At 33.7% G+C, this 26,849-nt stretch overlaps 1 protein-coding gene across 1 annotated transcript; it reads right to left on the bottom strand.

The window, feature by feature from the left end:
• Positions 1-1,160: 1,160 nt before the first annotated feature.
• On the bottom strand, positions 1,161-25,424 carry LOC124357728 (histone acetyltransferase Tip60). Its single transcript, XM_046809737.1, has 9 exons — positions 25,366-25,424; positions 24,912-24,980; positions 22,887-22,996; positions 22,081-22,233; positions 17,817-18,020; positions 12,723-12,806; positions 4,569-4,893; positions 3,284-3,446; positions 1,161-2,706 (listed from the first exon to the last, which is right to left on the bottom strand). The coding sequence occupies exons 1-9, from the start codon at positions 25,385-25,387 to the stop codon at positions 2,490-2,492; spliced, it is 1,347 nt and encodes a 448-aa protein (XP_046665693.1). The 5' UTR covers positions 25,388-25,424; the 3' UTR covers positions 1,161-2,489.
• Between the last annotated feature and the right edge of the window lie 1,425 nt (positions 25,425-26,849).

Raw genomic sequence — 26,849 nt, forward strand, 5'->3', positions numbered from 1 at the left:
GCACAGATGACATTAAAAGTGCATTGCTGAAAGAGCTAAAGGCTATCCCAAGATCAAATTTGAGAAGTGTTTCGAAGACTGGAAGAAGCGCTGGCTCAAGTGCATAATATCTAATGGAGGCTATTTTGAAGATGACAACATTAATGTAGACAAATAAATTAAAATTCCTGTTACTTTTTGAACATGCCTCGTATGATAAGGGCTTTAATATTAATAGTAATTATGTAGAAAAATAGATAAAATATTTATTTTTACAAATACGTAACCAAATAGCGATTACTTTTGGAATAGTCCTTGTATTACGTAAGTGTTATAAACAATCAATCCTGGAAACTAGCGTAGAGGAAACTAAAAATTAAAATAAAACCAAACAAACCCCAGTGTTCATGATAACCATGATTCTTTCTCCTTGCAATAACTTGAATTTGATACCACTTGAATAGACAAAAAAATGTTATTGCATCACATATGTGACGTTGACACTTAAACAACGGCCTAGTAGCCACTTCAAGGATTAATCAATGAAGTGTACTTGAGCCATTGAATTTTGAGTTATTTTTATTCAAATAACTGTTAACTATATCTGTAAACTTCAGATTTTTGTGCTTTAGTCAAAAATCAGGGAACTATTAATACCTTAACATTTTCTTTAACTTCTTTGATTGGGATTTTTATGACTAAAATTGAACGTTGCTTCATGAAATGGGTAGGTTACCTCATGTATTTTGACTAGCAAAACAGGAGTGAATATACGTTAGCACTAAAGCTGATACTGACTAAAAGAGTACAAAAATAATATTATATATTATGTGCTTGTTTTTATTATGAGTTGATCATATCATCAGTTTATATCTGGTAATTAGAAATGATCGATCATTATTTTAATTAAATATTATTAACTGTATTGGTACTGTTTGTTATTGTACCAATTATTTACTGAAGGGTGAAACAATAAAAATATATTATCAAAAGTTTTCTCTTGCTTCTGCTCAGTTATATCAGTATTGTGATAAATAATGTATGAAAAAATGTATACATGTTAAATAAATTATAAATGGTAAATAATAATGATCTCAATTCAATATAATAGTCTATATTGATAGTTTTCTTGATAAGACGCCAATCATCAAATAAATAGGTCAAGAATAAAAATTACCAAATGTATGTACTGTTTTGGTTATATTAAATCAATGTGTTGCAATACATGTTGTACCAAAAATGCATACAAATATAGAAGTATTGATTAAACTTAATATAAAAACTATACTGATTATGAGTTCCTGGGTATGATACAAAAAAATATTTTTAATACGTCAATATAAACAAAAATATATTATTATGTATTGTTTTGATTATATAAAATCAATATGTTGCAACACATGTTTTACCAAACAATTCTTACAAAAATACTATTATGCATATTGTTCAAACTCAATACCATAAGCTGTATTGATTCATGATATGATACCAATTACTAACATGTCAATAATAACAAAAAAACTATTTTACCTTGTGATTATTATGTTAAACCATTGTGTTGCGATACATACTGCATCAAACAAATTAATATCCAATATTTAAATAAAACGTTTTAAAACTTAATATATCTAGTCTATGTATTAATAGAAACTTGCTTTATATAATGATCATCATATTGATTCCATCAAACCACTCCATATTGCACATTACTTGCATACATAGTTGGCTGTAACTGGCTACAAGAGGCTCTGCAGTAACTAATATTCACTTTCACTTACAGATTAAGGAGTATATTCGCTAATTTTGTGTGTGATTTTTGTTTTAACTGTCTTGATTAACCTATAGGCTCAGATAATTGTACCTTGGTAATCCTAGAGAGCCTAATGTAATTAGAAAATATCTCTCCCAAATAATTAAAATCAAGATACATAATAAAAAAACTCAATGAAGAATAGAAAATAAAATAATATAAATAAATTACAATACAGCCCATAAAATATGGACTTACTTGACTAAAAATAAATCTAAATGACAATCATTTAAAAACTGCAAAACAGTTAAGAAAATAGAGCTTAATATGCTAGTACACCTACAACATTTTTTTACATATATGGGAATATCCAAAATAATGTATAAAAATAATTTACAAAACAATAGAGGGGGATCACCAGCTAGTGAAATTTAAAAATAGAAAAGAAAGAGTTTTGAACACTTTTCCATTTCTCATATTGACAAAAAAAATTGAATGAATACTACAAAAGTCTTGTAACTTAAATAATAACTACTCATTGACTACATCTACATGGTAATGCACAAAACTCTTCCTTCTTAATTAATTAACTGTGATTTTACAACTAGATTTAAGCTGATTAAAATTGCAGCACATAATTAACTACATAGAATATCACAGTACGGTGAACAGTTGTACACACAAATATTGTACAATTATACGTTTGTACAGCTGTAATATATTGTACCAGATGGACGATGCTAGAGATCCCCACTTCCCGTCACCACCCTGCACGCTTGGACCAGTCTTTAGGCGTCCAGTGTAAACACTTAGGGTCTATCCTGATCTTGCGTTTGGCCATTGCAGCCATGTGCTGAGTCACTGTTTCCCGGTTTATCGTTATTATGTACTGACCCTTGTAATAGTTTATGAGATTCAACTTCTGCAGTGTTGCTATCACATCTTCTTTCTTAATACTTGTCATCTCACAAATTTCACTAAAACAAACACAACACAATGGGTTTACAATAGTGAAAATTCTTATTTCCAGAGAATTTGTATGGAAAATGAAAAAGAATCTGAGATTATTTCAATGCACAAATAATACCCATAGAACAAAATATCTATTTTGTTGAGTTTGGAATATGAGACGCGTTCTCTCACACATGTAGCACATGCATTGCTTCCCAGCATTTCTAGTTAACTGCCAATATGGTTGTAAAAAGTCCTGATGAAGCCTGCTCAGTCTATTATCTATGTATTATCATGGACAATTTATTATGTCTTGGTCCATTACTCATGGCACATTGTTTATTGGATTTCACACTTCATTTATTCATCATAATGAAAATGGAGCAATTTTACAGGAATTGAGAATTACTTTTGGGATGAATTGTATGGTAATAGATTACAAGGTTATTCAAAAAGTGATGGAGAAATGGATCATACGAAATGGACAAATTTGCTTGGATTTAGATACAGCAAATCCCTTTAAGTTATATAACACTTGATGTGTTCTTCCATTCGGTATCAGTATTAACATGTTTGTATGAGTGACTGTTGTAATGAACTTACTTGATCGTGATCTGCGGTTTCTCGTTGTCTCCTGTGGGCTTGGTGGTTATCAGTATGTCTAAGATGGTTTGTGCCCAATAGCTTCTGTACGACAACAGTCCGAGATCTGACAGTGGTTTTTCGGGGGATCCAGTTTTACCTTCAAACTTTGACAGCTCATAGCCTTAAAAAAGAAAAGAAAAATTAATTCCAATAATTTAAAGATCACGTTCAATAACTGATTTTAGCACTTTGCACTCATGAGGCTACAAAGTGTGGACTATACCGCTCTCTTCTTAGCTCAGGTGAAATTAAAGGTAGTTGTCCTCTTAGCTAAACAGGCCACATCTAGAGGCCTGGTGGATTCTGTCCCCCATTAGGTGAATGCGTGACTATTTACGTCACTTCAACTTGTATTGAAATGGCAGTATTTGTTTAAGGCCCTTTAAATGACTGGGATTTAAATGCAATTTCCAAATGTTTACAAAGTGTATTACCTTTGAGCTTTTATAAACTTTGTAACAATGGATCTTTTGTGACAAATACTGTTATGTAGTTTTCCATGAATTGTTCAATAATATGTTGATCAACATGCATACTACGTGTGCCCAGCTTTCAAAAAAGACTTGTTTACTTTTATAACTTTTAATCAGCAATAAAATTGTTTTGAGAGCAGGTAAAAAATTCATTTAAAAAAAGCAAAAACCACTGTTACTTCTGGTTCTTAAACCCTCATACACACTTCCTCTCTACCAGAGTGGATTAGCAATAAATCCACAAACATTGGATTTAACATTGTTCTGAATGGATCTTATCCTGTTCATAAACATTACACTGAACTAATAGCTCTTCCATGACACTTCATTACCTCATTGCAAAGCAACCAAAACCAAGATTTCCCATTTATTGAACATTTCTAAAATAATATCCTATCATTATCATCAACATTTTCATAATTATTACACTAAGTTTTTAAATTGAGTACGCCGATAAGCATTCAGTCCCAATTACTTTTGTGGAAACATTGGTTTATCATGAACTATACAAAAAGTGTACAGTCAGTACCTTGATTTAGTAGGATCGCTGGTCTGGAAAACAAATAACAATATACTTTTTCAAACAAACCATAAGAGCTAAATATTACCTAAGTAGGCTTACCATGGACCACAAATTCTTTCTTACACCTGTTTATCTAGTACTTTTGTATATATTATGAATATTGGTTTTTTTATATAATTAATTGTACCTCATAACTAACTTAACTGATATATTGTCTATCTCATCTCACTAATGATAAAGTACTCACTAAATTCTATGAGAAGTTTTCCATATCCTTTCCGCTGGTAGGGAGGCATAGTGAGAATGCAGGCAACATTATAATCATCATTAGACTCCTTCTCCTTGGAAAAATAACCGACGATGTGGAAGCCTCTGTCATCGAGATCTGTCATCACGTAAAACAGGAACGGGTCTGTGTCATAGTACAATGTCTTGTGGTCGAGAAAAAGTTTTGCCAACAAACACAAGTTCTGTGCATACACTTTGTTTTTTCTTCCGTCAATCTCAAAAAATGATATGGTCCCGTTCCTGTATATCTCATTACCTGGCGGATGTCTTAAGTTGCACTTGACCTAAAAATAACATTTATGTATAAACATATTTAACAATATAATATCAGAGACTACTGTAATATGTACATAAAACAGTGTTCCTAAACACAACTAAATCTTTTTTTAAACCACATGACTGTATTCTCCAATTACAAAAAACTTATTCTCCTTTCAATAAAAGATATATATATATATATATATATATATATATATATATAGTGGAATCTCAATATCGAAACTCAAGATAAAATACAAAACTTCGGTATATTGAGAATTTTGATATAATGAGGATCGATATATCATGGTTGTTTGGGGCAGATTTCTGTAATTAATGGTTTACAATTGTTATTCTATTATTCATTATATTAAAGTAAAATCAACAGACTTCGATATAAAGGGATCCACAACAAGTACGGTAACAATCTAGGCTTGATTATGAATACTTTATCGGGACATGTGTAGTAAGAAATTATAACAAGTATTTTATATAAATTTAAATTTATAAATTATAATAAACCATGCAGTATAAATGGGAACATAAAGTAATAACTGAAAAATTTATATGAATACAATGTTTGCCATCGTACTTTTACATGTTATATTGTCACAGTTGAAAAGCTAATGTGCAAGGTTCACTGAACTAACTTAAACTAACTTCAATCACTGTAACATCCAAATCAAACTGAGGGTGGAGTGGTGATTCACCACTGGCGACAACAGATAACAAGGAGTGCCCGGTGTTCAACATGAAAAATAGGGTACTGTACTTCAGTTTGTTGGACTAACAATGAAACTTCGATAGACGTTTACAGTATACAAAATTAGGGGTGAAAACTCAATATATTTAGGAAATTTACATTAAATCTTGAAATATTACATTAAAACGAATGACAAAATATCGGTTTATTGAGGTTCTATATACCATGGCTCCACTTTATACAGGGTGAGTCTGACCACCCGTGCAGTATTTACAGCTGTCTTAATAACTGACTTCCAAACTTTTTCTATCTCTTTTCTCCATAATTTGGCCTCTCCAAATCCGTTAAAATTATTTTAAATTTTGAAAAATGCCCCTAAAGGGCCCAATTTGAGGGGTAGGGGTGCTTTTTGGGAAATTTTCAAATGTAAACATGGGTCGTGTGATACATCAATTTAAATTACGTGTATTACCTACTATCAGTTTGTGATTACTAAAACATGATAAGTCTAATCTTAATGAAACTATACATAATACTTAACCGAGAATGTGTATTGTTTAAGGGTTGTGACATTACTGACAAGCATTACTTAAATTCACTGTCATATCATAAATTTACTTCAAATATTTTAAGTTTTAAATATATTTTTTAAACAATATAGGTACTACATACAGTAAAAAGTATTTTGAAACAGTACAGAAAACATATAAAAATTCACAAAATATTCTTTTATAAGTACGAGTAAAATTATTTAGAGTATTGGTCATGGCTGTAATATACTTTTGAAAACACATAAATGGTTGCAAATGTTGACTATAGCTAGCTGCAGTTCACCTTCCGCTTAGTGCAGCTTCTGAAATCTGATACTGTTACATGGCTTCCTGGAATCTACATGGCTTCCTGGAATCTAGAAGCCACCAATTTTTGTTGGACCTCCAGATGGACGTGGGCTCTAGATTCCAGGAGTTTAGTCTGTGATAGTGTCAGATCAGATCAGATGCTGCATTTAGCAGAAGGTGAATGTAGGTATAGTTAACATTCACATTGAATAGGAACCCTTCCCACCATAGCTATGTTACATAAATGGTTGTTTTTAAAACTTGTGCCATTACAGTTTATGTGCCAGATTGAGAATTATCTTAAAATGAATGTTACAAATTAATGAAAAGTTTACTATGTTCAAGAATTTCATTTTGGCAATGACACTTGTACAGTATAATGTACCTTATCAAATTTGTGTGTGTGATTTTTTTAGTTCTTAATCTCCTGAGTGTTTTTAGGAGAGTTCTGATGTTTGCAATGAAAACATATTTCTCTCTAATACAGTCACGTATAGCCTATGGTGTTGCTGTCTATGGAACTACTACTAAAACAAACCTAGATAAAATTTTAATATTGCAAAGAAAGCAATTCGTATTATGCTCAAACTTAGTCGGATGACTCTGTGAGGGATGCTTTTGTTGAACATGGCACCGTGATCAATTATCGCTTGCATATTTATCAAACTATATTAGATTTCAGGACAATCCAAGAGTCAACTACAGCAGTAAACACAAATCATCATCATTACAACACTCAAAATTGTTTGCTGGTTATAACAAACGAACCTAATTTGGAATTTTATTAGAAATCAACCTATATTGGATAATTGGATAGTACTTTTTATTAAAATTACTAAATATTATCAAAAAAGAAGATATGTAAATATTTGTTTAAATAATCTAAACAAATATCTCACAAGTCACCCTTTTTATAACACATGAAGTTTTATATACACAGTTAAATTAGCAACAAGAGACAGAGAAAATCATCATTTAGTACAGAAACAACACATGTGCATTCACTTGTGTCGTTTCTGCACGGAACGAAATATTCTGATCCAAATTTAACAGGAAAAGCATCATAGCACATGTGTCATTTCTGCACGGAATTGTGCCCCTACTCAAATAGAACAAGAAAATATAAAAAAGTGAAATTTAAAAAAAATGTCACGTGTTGTTTTTGAAATGACCGATTCAGTTACAAATTGCTGTTTGGAACATAATTGAATTGCCCAATGCTTTTCTGTGGCACACCAGAAATAACCTTAGTTGGCCCTATAAATATTTGTCACTAAATGTTTTATTAAAGATTAAAATTATATAGTTTGATGTGTATGTTTTTGTTTTTGAACAATTTTCTTTAAACATTCTAAGTATTTGAATTTTTTTTCGACGATAATCTATAAGGTTGATCGCACTTAGATTCATAAATTTCAATATTAGTTGCAATAATATGCACTATTTACCCAGTGTTATATTCTAGATTCCCTCAAAATTTATAACAGCACAAAATATAAATAAGCGTTTTATTACACAAATTTAAATTGCTTACAGGAACAATAATTTAGAGGTCATAAAATCTTCGCCAATGTCTTCATTTTCATACAAGTATTGGTGGGTATAGTGTTGGTGTGTGTGTCTCGAAGTTAGGGGTAGTGTTGAGGGGGAGTGTCCTACCCCCCCATGTCTACGCCGCCCCGACCATCGCGACGTAGTGTAGCGGTCATCCATCTGTTTTTCCATTCAATACCGCTCCCAGTATGGTTATACCAACACGCTGCCCCACATTCCAATAGTAAACTCAAAGATAGATTGGCTGCAGATGATTCCAAAGAGAATCGTCAGGATGCGAGAAGTGAAGATCGTCCCAGGAAACTCTCCGGACGCTTTTCTTTTAGGACGCGGGAGTTAGACTGGAGAACCTCGGGCGGGAGTTTTTTTCCCGAAGTTAGCTTTCAAGTAGAAGAAAGCGTGAAAATCTCCCTTAGACTCTCTGGGCGCCTGTCCTGTTGGAGTTCACAAAGGTGGATGTGGAGGACTCCTCTGCTGACTCAGGAGTTCAAAGAAGGAGCTCTTTCGAAGCCTTTTCGGAACCTTTCGGAAGTTGAAACCTCTTGTTGTCTACTCTGCTGGGCTCTTCAAGAAAGTCCTGGTGGTTGGAACTTTGGTTGATTTCCTCTTTTCTTCCTGAAGACGAAGCTGTCTCTAGCAAGAGTGGACGACTGCTGCGGAGTTTTCTCTCCTTCTTCGTTAGAACTCTCTTTCAACTGGGTGGATAAACTCCTCTTAGTGTACCTCCTGAACTTGCTTTTGACCCCTCTTTAGACCTTTCAACTAGATTGAACCGCGATTTGTTTAAAGTACAAGAGCTCTTAAAACACGTGCAGCAAGCTCAAGCCTTTAAAATAAAAGACACCTAGTTACCACGGAAATAATTAATAATACAGAATTTTAAATTTATTTGGTATCCATGAAAACAAGCAAATATCATTGTTTAGAATGAATTGATATTTTATTTAAATTTGTTACAGAAAGAAAATTATATTAGTCAATGTTTATGCCTCCCAAAACTATTTAGATCCAATAACTCAATAATATTAGTGGCCATTATGGTATTATGTGCATACATGAATCATTGATCTTTAAAAGATAAACATGGAAACTACTAAAAAAATATTGGGCCACATTGGAAAATTAAAACGTTGAATTTTGGTCTGATTTCATAACAAATTCTGTTTATTTAACACTCCAGTGGTTGCGCCCCACAACGTGACATGAGTGGTCGCGCGGGGTAATTTATTACCCCAAATAAAATTTGACATATAATGATAGTTTTAAAAATTTTTTAGGCAGACCAAGATGATATATTTGTTTCATGTATATCGACAATTGCTGTTAACACCGAATTATAGCATCCAACTTGAGTGATTTTTTCGATATATTGATTTTACTTGCTGTTGTAGTAAGCTGTTCTTAGATAATGTTTATGTATCAAATTGACTGGAGCACACAAGTAACAAGTAATTTTGCTTAAGACTACTATGTTTATACTCATATATATATATATATATATATATATATATATATATATATATATATGTATGTATGTATATATAAAGCTATATATATATATAGCTTTCTAAAACTGCAACATATGACAAACATTTAAATACACATATAGTGAAGTCAAGGTGACCGCATAAACCAATACATGTGCTAATTGAGTTTTTAGCCCGAAATAAAACTGCATAACTTACACAATTTATTAACTTTATTAAACATTGTAAACGAATTTGCACTTTTAACATTATTTAGGGGTTGGTCTCAATAAAAATCTTGACATAGTGTCAAACTACAAACAGTTTTTAGAAAAAAAATTAAAGAGCTGTTTTGGTATGGTTAAAATTTAATATCAATAAATTGAGTATTTTGAAATACAAACAAATAAATGCAATATTAAAAGCTGAAAACTTATTTTACTATCAATAAATCTGTTATGTACATTGTTCATTGAAAACATTGATCGCAAACATTCTTGAGATGATTTTGGCGCACACGACGATGGCACTTGTCACAACTCTTTCTTGTTTTTTTTATCAGATGCTCTTGGGCACATCACACATCTGCCACTAGTTGCTGGTCCTCTCTCTGCCAGTACTGGAGGTCCCTCTGAATCTTCTATTCCCAAAAAGAGTTTACATCTGTCCTTGAGTTGTTTCGGTATCGCGTCAAGATTCATTCGGCGATGAACAGCTGGTTTCATCAACTCCAACGCCAAAGTTGACAAATATTCTCTTCGGACTACATTTTGGTTGTTGTTATTTTCCCGGAAAATGTTTATTGCATTTACACCCCTGACATTCAGCAGATGAAAAAACAAACAGAGTCAATGGCCATCTTCTAGAGTTTCGGCTAGTGTCATATTGGTGGCACATCTTATCAAGTATATCAACTCCAAATTTAGTATTGTTATAATCAGTTATTATCATAGGCTTCCTCTTCTCGTAGGTGTTAGGATCAATTTCACCGATTTGATGCACTGTGGACAAAGCAATGACAGCTTTACTTTTTTTTGGCACATAAGAGACCAAAGTTGCCTTTTCATAGTAGCCAAACAAGCTACTATATACTTCCCTGTCTTTGTCAGCTAAGAAAATTTCTGGAACTTCTCGTTTGTTACCCCTTACGGTACCTATGACAGTAAGTTGTTTTTTTTTTTCAAGAAGGTCAAGAGCCAATGGTAAAGAAATAAACCAGTTGTCGGCTGTTATGTTTCTCTTTGTGCCAGACAATGGTTCAACCAGGCGCATTACTACGTCATAAGGCTTGTTACTTTTTTTCATTGGCCCGACAGGCTGGTCACCTACGTAAACTTCTAGGTTACTTGTATAGAAATTTGAAGAAGATACAAGTGCAAAAATCTTCAAACCATATTTTGCAGCTTTCGATGGAATATATTGGCGGAATGAACAGTTTCCACGAAACGCCACTAATTGTTCATCGATTGTCAGGTAGTCCGATGGTTTGAAAGCATTTTTAGAGTTCTTTACAAACATTTCAAACACTTCCCTAAACGCTGCTAGCTTATCAAGGGACTGGCGCTGTTCTCTAGTGCGCACATCATCGAAACGCAAACAGCGCATCAAAAACCTAAACCTGTGTTCACTCATTGTAACGTATACAGCTTCAACACCCGTACCGTTTTTCATATTGAACATTTCTATTGAGTTTCTCTTACTTGATTTTATAACTCCTGCCATTAAAACTATACCTAAGAAGGCTCTAATTTCACACACATCAGTGGGTTTTGCATCCTGTATTCGTCCAAATTTTGCGATGATTTTCTCAATGTATATATTGGTGTATGTAACTATCTTGTCTATAATTTCTTGATCGAAAATGCATTCAAGGGACTGTATGTGTGTTTTCGCGTTTTTTGCTCTACCTGTAGGACCAGGCCGGTGAAAATGAGGTATTATATTGTGGGATTGAGTGTGATATGTACTAGCCATATGTGGCTCTACGTACCACCTAGTTTCTCTATCTTTACCAATATAAAACTCACGATTGTCCAAAAGGCCTGCTTCCACAACTCCTCCATTTTCCTGCTCCATATCTTCAGCAAACAAGTTATTTCGAACACCGTCATCACCACTGAATTCATGTTCTAAATCACTTCCTTCATTGTCTTCGTCTGATCTTTGAATATTTGTTTCAATATTGTCTTCTTCAGCTTCGTCAGGGTCTTCTATGACCAAAACACTCTCACCATCACTTTCCGTTTCTTCTAACCACAAACGTAACTGTTCTCCGTCACTTTCGGTCATCAGTTACAAGTTAGAATATAAACAAAATACTACTTGAGTTATTCACACTCACTTGAAAAAATCAGTATCGCGAGTGGTCGCGCGGGGTAACTATTTACTCCAGCCCGCGCGGACATCTAGTAAAACATTAATAAAGACAGAACCGCACTACAACAGGAGTTGAAATTACACTGACAGATTGTTGAGGAGTAGGGGGTAAGGTACTGAGCCACCCAAGGTCAACAGTGATGCCAACTGACAAGGGCGATAAAAACAAACTCGCTGGGGTAATAGATTACCCCGCGCGACCACTGGAGTGTTAATCACAAAAACCTGTTTGTTCAAATAAAAATAATTTGTTACATTTTGTAAACAGACATACGTAATTCAGTTTTTCGGCTGCCATTTTGAAACAGTAAGAGATAGGAAAAAAAGTTAAATACAAAAAATGTTTGTTTTAAAAAGACCTTTTATTTGATATAAAATTTATTATATGTTGCTATTTAAGAATTTTGAGTGTTATGATTTTTTTGTATTCTTAAATTTTGAATATTTTTGAAATTTAGAAAATCCAGTGAAAAATGCCCGTACCACATATTTCATTGAAAAATAGGTCAATAGCAAGTTAGAAAAAAAATCAGGAGCTGTTCTGTATTGTAGGTAGGGTAACACGGTACTTTATTTTAAAGTCCTATTTCAAAACATTTTGGTATACCCTGTACATAAGGCTAAAGATAATTAACTTTTTTTTGCACCAAAATGTTCTGTGTAATTAGAGCTTCAAATTGATGTATCACACGACCTATGTTTACATTTGAAAATTCCCCAAAAAGTACCTCTGCCCCTCAAATTTGGCCCTTTAGGGGCATTTTTCAAAATTGAAAATAATTTTAATGGATTCGGAGAGGCCAAATTATGGAGAAAAGATATAGAAAAAGTGTGGAAGTCAGTTATTAAGACAGCTTTAAATACTGCACGGGTGGTCAGACTCACCCTGTATAACTAATTAATAATTCTAAACTTACCAAATGCCTTTCTAAACACTTCCGACTTTTCCGATACTTCAGGCAGAATTCACAAATATAAATACAGGGAAGATTGGTTAGTTCCTGCAACACAAAATAAATGTTAACAAACAATAAACTTTAGTAAGATTTGAATTTCAACTTGTACGACTTTTGACTAATAGTAGATCCTAAAATTATTTGAATGTACATTTTTCAACACGGTGCACATTTTCTTTAGACATAAGAATGATAGCTAAATTTTAATTTTAACTTAACACTTCATGCAGAAAATATACAAGGAATATTAATTTCTTGAGACAGAGATGGAATGTAAATATACCCTTACATATATTACAGATCTTGTACGTGGGAAATTTCTCAGAATTATGTAAGAAAATGTTATAAAATAAAAAATAAGTTAAAGGATTACAAAACATAATAAATAGACCTATTTTTATCTTAACCCTTAGCGAGCCACAAATAAATAACCAAAACTACTCCTAAGAGCCCATACACCTTAACCCTCCGAGCGTCGGTGCCGACTTGTTTTAAGTCGACGGCACCTTTCTCTAAACGTCGCCGTCTTATTTTAAGTCGACGGGCACTTGCCGATCAAATTAATTTGCACCCGCGCTATTATTGGCGTAATATTGTTCTAAATTACATATAACGAAAGCCCGTGAGTTGTTTTTTACATTTAGTGGTCTTTGTATACCTCTTGGTCTGTACCAGATGCTAGTGTACGTGGTTATACCAGCTGTTATTTCGGGCGGGACGCGGCTCGCGTGATTCTTCAGTGTGTTGTTGTTTTGCACACAGATGAGTGATTGAGCATTTTGCGAATAGTATTTTGTGTTGTGAATAGTTTTCTCTTTATTTGTGTGAGTTTAGTGTACTAACTGTAAACAATGGGTGACCCGTGCAGATCAAGTGACATTAGAGAAATCTTATCATTGACCGATGTAAGTGAATTTGATAATTCTGAAGTTGAGGCAGTCCCTACTACATCCATAGACGAAAATAACCTAGACGATGATCAAATATCCCTAGGAGATGTATCGGAAGGTAATTCAGATATAGATAATGACCTATGTGACTATTCATCTGGCTCAGATGACGATTATGAGCCAAATGCATCAGATTTGGATTCTAGTAATGAGGAGAAGCGAAAGGCCTAGGTCCGGCTCTAGCCCAGCTGGGAACGAATCCGACAATGATTATCGTCCTGAGATCCCAGTTCATCCTGCACCTCCTGGGCCAGTGTGGGTTCGAGTATACCCAGGTTCTGAAAACCCAGTCGATCTGCCATCAAAATTTCGTGTGAGGAATCCGGGGATCAAAAACTGTCCTCCAAGAAATAGTTCACCTTTGGCATACTTCTCTTTATTTTTTACCCAAGCAATTCTGGTTTTTGCCTATGTAATGAAAACTAATTTGTATGCTTCAAAAAAATTGGATGAAAAAGAACTGGAGGTAAAATGAAACCAACATCTAGATGCAAGCGATGGGTTGATGTTTCAATAGCTGAGATGAAGCGGTTCATTGCCATAGTTATTAATATGGGAATGATCCGGGGAAACAAAATGTAAAAGATTATTGGGCAACCCTTAGCAACCAATACATTCCCTGGTTTGGACAGACAATGTCTTACAATCGTTTTTGTCTCATTTGTCATTTCTCCATCTGACTTCGGCAAACACTCTAAAAAAGGGAGAACCAGGGTACGACCCCTGGGTCCAAGGTTCGAGAGTTCATGGACTCAATTAATCATGCCTTCAAAACATATTTTGTTCCTATCAAAACCTATCGATAGATGAAAGTATGATAGGTATGAAAAATCGATCGGTATTCATACAGTACATGCCAAAATAAAAGACACGCCAGATTTGGGATTTAAAAATTTGAAATATGTGACAGTGAGACTGGATATATCTTGCACACGGCATTATATAGTGGTAAAGACTTTCTCCAAGACGGCAATGATCCATTTACTCAGAAAGTTATAATGGAATTAATGACACAAACAAGGCTTCTAAACAAATTTTACCACCTCTTCACAGACAATTTTTATACAAAGCTTCCACTCGCTGAATCCTTGTTTGAGAAGGACACTTACCTTACTGGAACTGTGAAATAAGAGGACCAAAGATTTGTCAAAGAGTGTCTTGTCAACTAAATTAGGTGAACAACAGAGTGTTTATTTTAGAAGAGGGCCTGTGTTAGCAGTAGGGTACAAACAAAAAATAACCCGAAAAAACCAGTATACCTTTTGTCAAAAGCTTGTCATGCCCAAGATCTACGAGTTCAAAGCAAAAAAAAAGTCACCATGAGGCTGTAAAGCCATACATGATACAGCAATATAATTTATACATGGGTGGAGTGGACATGAAAGATAATCCAATCTATCACATATCATGCTCGCGGACCACCACTCGCTATTGGAAAAAAATTTTTTATAATCTCCTTGACATGGCAATTTTCGACTCCTTCATCTTATATTCAAAAAAAATACAGACAAGCCTATGCCCGAAGAAAATTTGTGATGGTTCTAATTGATGAACTCACAAGAACAGCACCAGAAGAAGTAGCCCCTCAGCCTGCTCCAACATCAGTAGAACATGCACTGGCACACCTACCAGGGGACAATCAAAGGGTATGTCCTGTTTGTAAAAAACGCAGCTATTGGTGGTGTGAAGCATGCAATTGTGGGGTTCATCCCAAGTGCTTCAGCAAAATGAAGCACTTCAGAAGGTCCCTTACAGGGATAAAAAGGCAGCACCCAGATGGACAAGACGACAATGAATAAAACTGTGAACAGTTTTTTTTGTATATAATGTAAATAATAAGTGTTTTTTTCGTGTGTGTGTGTGTGTGTGTGTGTGTGTTATAGTTTTGTGTTGTAAAAAACTCGTTTCTTCATCTAATCTACAAACTACTTCAAAAAAGGTAAATAACAAAAGCATTTAACTGCATGAAAATAATTTTTTATTGTTGTGCTACTTAGCAAACACCAAATAGGCAAAAATTCAAATTTGTGCATATCCATGTAAGTTTGTATAACATTATGAATATATTCACAGAACCCTATAACCCTGTATATTTATGTGTTCATGACTAAATTTGGTATAATTTGCCTATTATGAAATTGTTCTAGACGGTAATATAACAATAACATGTGGATACTTTTATTATATTATAAAAATATTTTCTAAAATATTTTTTTCCCTTTCATAGGCTGTTGCAAAAAAAAAATTTTTTTTTAATTTTAATTTTTATATAATCATATTCTGTAAGTCTTTACGAGAAAAAATGATGTATAATAATACTCTATATTTAAACCATTTCTTAAGATTTTTTATGAATTATGCAAAAAAAGACTGCAAAACCTATATAAAAAAGGTGGACGTTTAGGGAAATATGATGGACGCTCGGAGGGTTAAAAAAATAAAAAAATTCCCACTTACCAAAACCAATTTTTTTTATAAGTAACAGTTTCTATATAACATAAGAGGTAAAAAAACAACAAAATATTTTTTTTCGCTCTTTATTGTTAATTTACAGCCAAAAAATGGTAAAATCATAATTTCACTAAAAAAATATAATTTTGACATTCTATGCGTTCATATAAAAAATTAACAATAATTGAACACAATTATTGTAATATTTTACAAAAAACAAGCATATAGTAATTATTTAGAGAAAATATAATGAATATTTATATATACAAATTAAATAAAAGCAATGAAACTAAAAAAAAACTTGACAATAAAGCCCTACATCACGATAATAATACATAAACTACACTGTACATTGATTAAAAATATTGATTAATATCAAAATTAAAAAGAGAAATACGCGGATCGAAAATGGAAGGGCGAATAAACATCTAACCTCACGGAAGGCTACAGGCAGACTGAGCGCGCGTCAGTATACGTCGTTGGCTCTGCGGGAGCCTATGATCATCCGGCCGCCGCCCGCTATTTTGTCGCTCGGACAAGAGCCGTGACCTTCAAAATAGACGCGAACGGTTGTCCCTTGTTTAAATAAATCTTGTTTAACAGTTTTTACTAAGTTTGTTACCCAGAAATACTTTTAAATAATATATATAAAGAAAAAAATTGATTTTGCGTCAGTGGACGTCGTTGGCTTTTAGCGCTAGTTTAGGCATGATGTCTAGTAACGTCATTGGCTCGGAAAGGGTTAAGAATAAAATACAATAGGGATATGTATTATATAAAGAAAATATTAATATGAAACTTCTAAAAAATTACGGAACATGAAGATTACAGAATTTGTATCAAGATTTGCATATGTTTCAAATTTGGAAAACAAGTCTGGAGACCTGTGAAATGATTCAGTAAGCCTCCAGGAGGAAGCCTGTCCCTGACTACCTTAAATTTGTGGTTCAAAAGTGTTCAAACTGGCTGTGAAAGTTGACTGAATCTGGTTGAAAGTGATTTGCAATCTAGTCGGCTTTCATCAACATGAACCACCAAAGACATTAAACGTGTGCGGTTAGCAATTACTTAAGAGTGTGCGAGTTGAACCAAGATTTGGTCATACCAAAAACCATGACAGCACTAATTCTGCCTAAGGATATGGCTTGCCCCAAAATTGCTTACTAAGATCAAATTAAAAATCAAACTAGTCCAAATATGGCAGTGTTTCTGAAATTGAAATCCCCACTCAAAGTAATCAGATTTCAAACAGTTGATAAAGTCAAACTGAATTTCATGGTGGAGCTAACGATTATCCCGAAGGCAGACTTTGCAACTTCATTCTTTAAATGGGAGGATCGTTAGAACAAATTCATTATGTCCATTGGAGAATACTTTGAAGGAGATTAAAGTTTGGTTGTGATAGGTAGGCTTGTTTTCAGTAACATCAAAATATCAAATACTTTCTGGACAGCCCTTGTATTATTATAAATTTAAAAATATTAAGAGCTTGAAAAGTGCAAATATTTGACACCACTATGGTGACAAAGGAAATAGCAGTATGACATGCACATGACACCACTTGGAAATATTGTACGTTATATTTGTGAGGGCATAAAGCATGCACCTGGGTTTAAGATTCATAAAACTACAAAATAAATTAAAATATAAATACCTGAGGGTAAGGAGAAAAATACCAAGGTCGTATTCTATGCATTCCTATTTCTATCATCTCTATGTTCTTCATCCTCGTGACTTCATCATCATTGTGTGAGACCATAGACCCTGTGATCCGGGGAGCGTGCGCAGGTGCGGGGGCAGGAGAGGCTGATGGAACTTCAGGTGGAGGACCTGTGTCCGTTACAACTACAGTTTTTGGCTGAAATAACAAACATTCATAAATTGAACAATAATAACTCATCAAACAATAAACATTTATGAATTTAACTAACATAATATACTGTTTATTAGATCAGAGATTGCATGGTAAGCAGACACATGAACTTAAAGGCAATGGAATGTCAAGTGGTCTGCTGTAGCTAATGTAGCAGATTATTAAACCAGTCCCTTGACAAGTTATGCCAGTAATGAGGAATTGTGTAGCCAAATTGAGTTTTCTGTTTCTCCTTGAAATTAAGGTAATATTTCCAGTATTTTTTCTGAAGAGGGTACAGTAACCTTTCTTCTGACTTTGTAGAACAGTGATTGGTCACCACCAGTCTTGAATGAAACTCTTACAATCTTCAAGCCTATTTAGCAATGTAACTTATTTCTGGAGAGATCCTAAACCCGAATCCTAAAATAGCTCTTGGTTTTTCTACATTTCTTTGTTATCATTAATTGTATTCTATAGTTCAAACTTTTTTTTTTGCAAACTGATAGTTGTCGAGCTGTGACCCTTCAAGATACTTTATATCAAGTCCACACCTAAACCAGTTCCCATAGCAAATTATTTTTGTAGAAAGCTAGTAATCAAATTTGTTCAGGGAATTCTGGCTTTTCCGAGTCATACTTATTTTATTTCCAATGGAAACCAAGAATGTTTCTGGTCTAAAATTATTTTTAGATATTTAACATTCTTCAAATAATTTTAACTAATGATTATAACCGTAATTACATTTATTAGCTGAGCTATAGCTCATAGGCGGAGCCTATCACTTGTAGGACTGAACAAATTTCATTTCTGTCTGTCTGGACAATATCTAATAAATGAATGGATCAATAGACTTGAAATTTTGAATGAAGCTTTATTTATATACTAGAAACAATGAATTTGATGATGGTGCATGTCACTCCATGGAATTTGGTTGAGCGTTAACGAATATCTTCATACTGGTCTTATGGGTAACCATGAAGGCAAAGAGAAAAAGTAAAATAAATAAATTTGTAACAAACTGAATCCAATTGTTTTAGATTTCAACGTGTGACTTTTATTAATTTAATGAACAAAATTAATCCGAAATTAAAAATTGGAATGCATTATATTGCAAGATATCTCGATAAAGATTTCATCTCTTGATATAAATTTTGTGTGAAACTTCATTTCTACGGGCACAATAGTGTTTTCTATGATGATGCATGTCCGACTATGGAATCTGACTAGGCATCATAGAAGGATATGACTTATTACACTGACACAGTTTCTCTTTTGCCTGCCGGAGAGGATGTAAACATTTCTTCATTAATCTATCATCATTAGTCTTTCTATCAGTCCACAGGATATCTTGAGAATGAAATGAGCCATAGATTTGAAAGTTTACATGTAACCTCAGCGAAGCTTGTTACAAAAGTGGTTGGCATACTCCTATTTTGTATTACTATCAATGAACATCCTGTGTATATCCCTGTGTCCATATGGCTACAATAGGTTATAACTGCGTATAATATTAAACCCAATCCCAATTTAAGGAACATAAATGTGATTATATCATATGGCAAGATCTCACAAGAAAAATTTCATCTGTGGACTTGAAATTTTGCATGAAACTCCATTTCTACATAGACAAGAATAAGTTTTATGGTGCTACATGTCTAACCATAGAATTTGACTGATCATCATCATAATCTAACACTCAGTAAACTGACACACTTTTTCTTTTGTTAGTTGGGGAATGTATAAATTTCTTTTCCATATAAATGTACGTCATGCTATGTATAAATAATAAAATAAGCTGTCAACTTAAAAATTTTCATTGAACCTTACTTTTACGTGACATATGGTGTGGTGAACCACTACCTTGTCATAGTATATAGCCCAGGTTTAAGCTGAAATGAAAATTCTCATAGCAAAAATGCTACAAGCTCTTCAGACTTTTTAGTAAAAATGTTTTTCTTGTAACACTTAGTAATGGTATTGGTATTCCGCAAAAATTTCAATAATACTTATCAAAAAATAGTCTGCAGTTCTATAATATTTTAGCCTCCAGAACCAATATTTACATCCATAAATATACTGTTGTTAAAATATTTAAATCTTCAATAATTAAACGATTTTTTGTTACGAGATTTTATGAAAAGCAGTGCAGATAGAAAATAAAATTTGTAATTTAATGTAAAAATATATATAAAATAAAGTCTTTTCTCAGTTTAAAGTACAAAATCAAATTAAAGTGGTATGGTTATTTTTATAAAACAAGTAACTTTTAACATCAGTGTATCTTTAAAAAACTAAATAGGCCCTGCCAACATCATTCAAACTGTAGCCTTCTTTGTTTTGTAAACACCAATGTTTAATCCTCATTGAAATTGACCTTTCTATTAGCGCCTTAAAACAGATATCATTAACAAATTGCTTAGATTGGTTATGCTTAACCTTTTACAAATGTCTGACATTTCAATCTGACCATAACATAACCTCAAATCTAAAGTACTAGTTACAGACGCCAAGACAAGACGTTTAGAAATGTCAGCCATGGTGCTGTAGTATCAGTATCAGAACCGCTGTTATAGCAACAAGCATGAGCATTCGTTGGATACTACTCTCGTATCCATAAAAACCGTAAAAAGTACAGGCAGTTAAATCAAACTGTAGCTTGTTTATTTCTCGATCTAGAAATAAATTAAAGTGTTTAAAAACATTAAATTTAGGTTTCATGTTGGTAAAAAATGAAAAATGGTAACTGTTTTGGCGCTTTTCAACCAGACTACAATTTTGAACATTCATAAGCAGGAAAACTTGTAACCCTATTAAGACCAAAGTTTTAAACGAGATATGTACAATAGTACTAACTTAGAGATTGTAATTTAGAATTTTTTAATTACATGGATAAAAGTTGTTGTCGAACCAGCTGTTTGTAAACCATTTTAACTGCTATTCTCAGCCGAATCCGGTTAAAAAAAAAAAAAAAAAAAAAAAAAAAATCAGCATTGGTCACATTATTGAGCTTATATCCATTATTTTTGTTTAAAGGCAATTCATTTTTTAAACATAAATTAAAACTATAGTTTTTTACATCACTTTAACTTAAATAAACAGATTTTGTTCATTTTCTGTGGCTGGTGCCTGCTCGGAATGTGTGAACCTTGAGGCCGTTGAAAACGACGTTGCAACGATCGTGCGTTGTCCACTCACGCCCTCGTGCGTGGTTGGCTCCTGCCTATGTGTGCAGGAGGAAGCCATAGTAAACTATATAATTATTGTTTTAATATATTGGATCATTTACAATCAGCTTTTTCATACAAGCTCTGGGCCTCCAATGGCAGGTTTAACAGCGAATAATTTAACTTTCCAAATTGCAGATTAGTAATTAAGCGCAAAAACCAGTACCTTCTTTAATTGTTACAGACAAAGAACTTGGTTATTGTTTATAAATAATTTGCTTTATACATCTGGACGCAGAAATAAAGAAGCTTAAGCTTAATGTAACTCCCATAATTTTAGCTCTATTAGTTAGTTTGTGGTTAACGTTCAAACTCGGGTATCTATTCTCTTTGATCCGAGAGTAGGCATACGTTTTCCAACCAGACTGTTTATATTTATATATATATATATATGAAATTAAATGTGATGAGAAAATATATGATCTTAGTATCATTAAAAAACAATATTTCGCTGTAAACTGATTTTCAAAATTTTATATACTTTTTACAGTTAGTTGTTCTTTCTCGCTTTCGTCGCAAATTTGAGAGAGCTTTTCTCAACAACGTCGCATTTTCTCGGTTCGTTTCGCAAAATGCGAAAAATTATTAAACCCTGATATAGCCAAGTATAATAAGTCTTTTGAGGATGACATGGCTATTTGCAGGCCAACTGATTAATTAAACTTTTTAACATTATAAATCTATTAGGTATGGGTAAATTCTTAAACAAGATCAGCATACAATCATCAAATAATCAATACGATGTTGTAGGCTTATAAATAACACAGGACTTTTTCTGTATTGAGGAAACAAAATTAATTTTAATGTCTTCATATATTATAAATAAGATGGAAAAATACCTCAACAGGTTCTACAACAGGTGGAGGTACTTTTCGTTTGCGTGCCATCCGCTTGTGTAGTGCCGCAGCAAGCACTGCACTGCCGTTGACCAGTTCAGGACCGACGGGTGACGAAGGGCGAGATGTAGTAGCAGCCGCCGTATTTACAGTAACCTTTAAAATGCAATAGTTGAAAGCATCTCTTTTATTGTGAGAGTATGTTTACAATTCCTATGAGGAATGAAACATTCACAATTATTCTTCACCAAAGAAAACTTTCATGTCTGTGTTAGTTATTCTGTTTAACTGAGAAGTTTGTGAGTTTAAATGGAATATGTTTAACTTACTAAATTTTAAGTGGACCTCTCAACTACACATATTTTTATGAATATTCTTTGAAAATGTTAGTAAATCTAATTAAACTGTACTTGGCATAGCTACATGAAAGTATAGTACTCAAAGAGAACACTTACAATAAACATGGACCATCTTAAAATTCGTTCAAAGTTGATTTTGAGATCCCATATAACAAATTAAAGGATTTTTGACAAAGAATAAGATATATTATATGATCTAACATTATTAAGACGTGGAAGAAACCTTTACTTTTGCAGATACTAAATTTGTTATTTTGAAGAAATTGAATTAAAGATTCGGTAAAGCAAATTAATGTATATTATTTTGTTTAATCCCTTCTAAGATTTTTGAATAAAAAAAAATTATGAGTAAATCCTATTTTAATATACACCAAATAATTGTAACAAACAGATCAATGAAATTTTTGTCATAAAAAAAATTGGAAATACAAGATACAAAAAAGTACTTACCTTTTTAGGGGTGCTAACTCCCGTACTGGACTGACCGTCCTTGCGAGGGTACTGTACCTTCCTTGTGTCTAATCGGTCCTCCTCCACCCACTCATCTAACCTCTTGTTATCTGGAACATGTCAGTCTACAATCAGTCTCTAACAGCTGATGAGTAAGAAACCAAATTTTGGACTAGTTTAGAATACTAATAGACATTTAATAGCAAACGCTGTATATCACTTTGTTTGGTGTCTGTCTACAAATGTCCTACTTTTGAAAAATTATTGACAGCTCAGATATAAAGATTTCACAAACTTTAATGAAATTTAATTTAAATTATTTCTGAAAATCTTTGCTTACAAACTAGATATAAAATTTCCTTCAAATTTTTCTTTAAATCAAAATCTTAAACAAAATTTTAATATACATTAAAGTAGTGAAAAATTAATGATCGTAAAAAGTTAAGTAGTAGAAGTCATTGCATGGAGGATGTCTTAAATATGCAACAAACAAAACAGTATGTGTCAAGCAAGATAACAATGGATTGTATGGTAATATTTTCCATATTTTTTTTTACAAAGGGGGAATGCATTTGCGCACTGAGTGTGGGACTCCCTTGCGGACTACCCACTAAACCCCCTACGGCCATGGAGGGTCCAGGCCAGAACCCTTTTGACATCTTGCCTGATCCGTGTGTCTTATGTCCCATCCAAGACAACACTACTTGTTTTGGAAGCTAGGGGTCAGCCAGGCATCTTTCTTCACGCTTCTGATGAAGGATTGCATGTACATGAGTGGTGACTGCATTCTGTGCATCCTCACTCTGCAGCATCAGCTCCACAATGGTGTCTGCCGAAACATTGCCAACTGTGGTGGTGAGCGTTCGCCTGGCCTCGGTGAAGCGCCTGCAAGCGGAGAAGGTGTGATGAACATAATCATCCTCCTCCGGGCAGTAAGCACACCGAGGCGACCTGACTTTTCCCATCCTGTGGAGGTACTTCCGAAAGTAACCGTGCCCCGTCAGGAACTGACACAGGTAGAAATCTATCTCACCGTGGCCACGATCTATCCAAGGTTGAAGCTCTCGAGTTAGACGGAAAGTCCAGTGACCGTCCGATCCTTCCGTCCACCTCCGCTGCCAAACCTACAGTCTCCACCCTGGCAGCAGCCAAGGCATCCCCTATACCCCCCTCGGCAGCCTCCCGAAAGACGGTCTGTCTCTCGATGGCCAGCAGATCAATAGGAATCAACCCAGCCACGACCACCACGGCCGAACTGGAAACGGTGGTTTGCAGCAGGCGCAGGCGACCCTAAGTACTGCTCTTCTTTGTACAGATAACAGCCTTTGACTATATCGCTTTATCCTCATGACACCCGCCCAAACCTCTGCGCCATACAGAAGGGTTGAGTTTACAGCAGACATGAGGAGGCGTCTCTTACTTGACCTAGGGCCTCCTACGTTAGCCATCAGCCTGCCAAGAGACAAAACCACCTTAGAGGCTTTGTCACACACCGCCTGGATGTGCTCCCAATACCAAAGACGGCAGTCGAGTAACACACCCAGGTACTTTGCTGCAGTGTTGTGGAGAGATATCTCCAGTGGCTTCGATGGACAACTGCAATCTGGGTTTCAGCAACCTTTCATAGAGCTTCCCCGCGGTGTCAAGCATAAAAAGTGGCCTGTATGTTGACGGGAGTTCGGGTCACCTTTGCCTTTGCTGATCAGCGCCAACCTAGCAACCTTTTAGCGTGACGGGAACACACCCGCTACCAAACATGCATTAAACATATTCAGCAGCAAGAGCGGATAACTCGCCGCCACGAATATTTTCCATTTGGTTACGTGAGATATAAAGTTAGTCTTTTAATCAATATGATTAAATTAATGATTGTAAAATTTTGTTTGTCACGAAAAAACCAAAATAATAATTTTCTTCCAGTGTACATTAGCCTACAAATATTCCTCTAACATTTTATTTCAGTGTGCAAAGATAAACTTATTACTCTCTTACACTTATTCATAATATGATATTAATATTACTTACAATCTACATAGTGGACGTAATAAAAATTTTGTCCTTGAACTTCTTTTACACTGATGATTTCGGCTAAGGCTGAAACAAAAAACATTTTATATTAACATTGTACTATTTTTAAAACTTTCTTTACTACCTTTACTAATTTTTTGATAGTTTTAAAGGTATCTAAAACATTATTCTTACAAAATAGTAGTTGAATTATAAAAGTTTTTGTTGAAAACGCTCCAGAAAAGCCTTTCTTCTTTGTAACTATTGAGAACTTCATGAATACAGAATGATTTTTAAATCCTCTATTGATCCAGGTATCTTTATTAGTGAGAAACAACTATGTGTTTTAACCCAGTTTCTAATGACATCAAATTGACAATTCATTTTTAGAATTTAGGTCACAAGCTACATTAAACAATTAAGAAAAGAAAACATAATTAAGAGAAAATTATTATTTTAATACTGTACTCACGCCAATCGTCTCCACTCCTCATTTTTACGGGCAGCCGACATCCTTCCACGAGAGAGAACACTGAAACAGTAATTGTATACCATTAGATGATGTATGTTGGTGTAAGATGTAAATGTACAATTAGTAAGGAATGTATATATAAACAATTAAGTAATAAGTAAGCAATAAAGTAATTAATATTTCCTTTCATAAATACAGTTATTAAATTCAGATATAAAGAAATATTTGTAAAGATTACGGTATTATTTGAAAATTACAAAAAAGAAATGTCAACTACAATCTTGGTTAAAAAGATTTAGCCATTAACCTAATGACTGTCTTTTGCCACACTGAAGCTTTGTTGGAGGCACTAGAGATTTCCTATACGAGAAGACCATACAAAGGTGGATGTGAAATAGTCCAAAGTAGGTTATTAGCAATACTTCAAAATTAATGTAGTGCTTTATTTTACATAAGAGGATTTCATTCTAGACATTTTTGTTACATATACTATATTTTCAACATGAGCCCTCCAACTGAGTTTACCACCAAGTATCATTCCCTAAAGCTAGGCTTTATATAAGTATCATCAAAATACATATTGTTACCATATTTAAAAATTATGTTTTCAGTCTTAACATAATTTATAATAAGGCTGGTGGCAAAATATCATTCTTTACCTAGTTAAAAGCATTGCTTAAGTGTAAGTTAAGTTGTATCTTCTGCATAGAGGATAGACATAGCTATGCAACGTTAAGGTTAAAATTCTTAATAAAGACCAACAAAAAACAGACCAAGTACAGACCCTGCGGAACATCTGTCACCATTTTCTGATAATGTGACAAAATATTGAATACAGTAACTAATGGTATTATATCCATTAAGTAACTTTGAATCAAATCAAATTCTCTATTTCTCACACCATAGAACTGCATTTTCACCACACTATAGAACTGCATTTTCACCACACTATAGAACCTAATTGTCTATAGCCTAAATTATCTAAAACTAACTAACGGCATGATTAAATTATTCAATTTTATAGCTAAATAAAAAACCAGACTAATCTAATCTAACTTACTTGTATTGTTTCAAGTTTGTTTCTCTGATAAGTGCATATTTTAAATAGCCTATCGTATGAAAGTTCTTAGTTTGTAAGAAGAAAGTACAAACAAGAATTTAGTCCAATTCGCTTTAAATAAACTATCAAGTAATCTAACAGTAGCATAAACTGGAGCCATATGCAAGTATATTCCTGAGCAATAGTTAAAACCGATAATGCTCATGACATTATGCTCGCAGTATTAAAGAATAATTATAGAAAAGACATCAGCATTCTTCCTAACTAAGATTCTGGATAAACATTTGCTTCAAAATGTATAAGTTAATGGTTAAAAAGACAACAGAAAATAAACATTAAACCGCTCAATTAATTGCTGCACTCTTCCAAATGTACCACTACGATGAAAAAATAAAAACAATGGCATAATCTAATTAAAAGTATA

This window comes from Homalodisca vitripennis, chromosome 3 (assembly GCF_021130785.1).
Source record: "Homalodisca vitripennis isolate AUS2020 chromosome 3, UT_GWSS_2.1, whole genome shotgun sequence".
NCBI classification, from domain to species: domain Eukaryota; kingdom Metazoa; phylum Arthropoda; class Insecta; order Hemiptera; family Cicadellidae; genus Homalodisca; species Homalodisca vitripennis.

Excerpts from the sequence above, each read along its gene's own strand:
- LOC124357728 (XM_046809737.1), bottom strand. The coding sequence starts at position 25,387 with ATGAGGAGTGGAGACGATTGGC. Across the intron at positions 4,894-12,722 it reads AGTGTTTAGAAAGGCATTTG|GTCAAGTGCAACTTAAGACA; the intron begins GTAAGTTTAGAA and ends TGTTATTTTTAG. Across the intron at positions 2,707-3,283 it reads AAACCGCAGATCACGATCAA|TGAAATTTGTGAGATGACAA; the intron begins GTAAGTTCATTA and ends TGTTTGTTTTAG.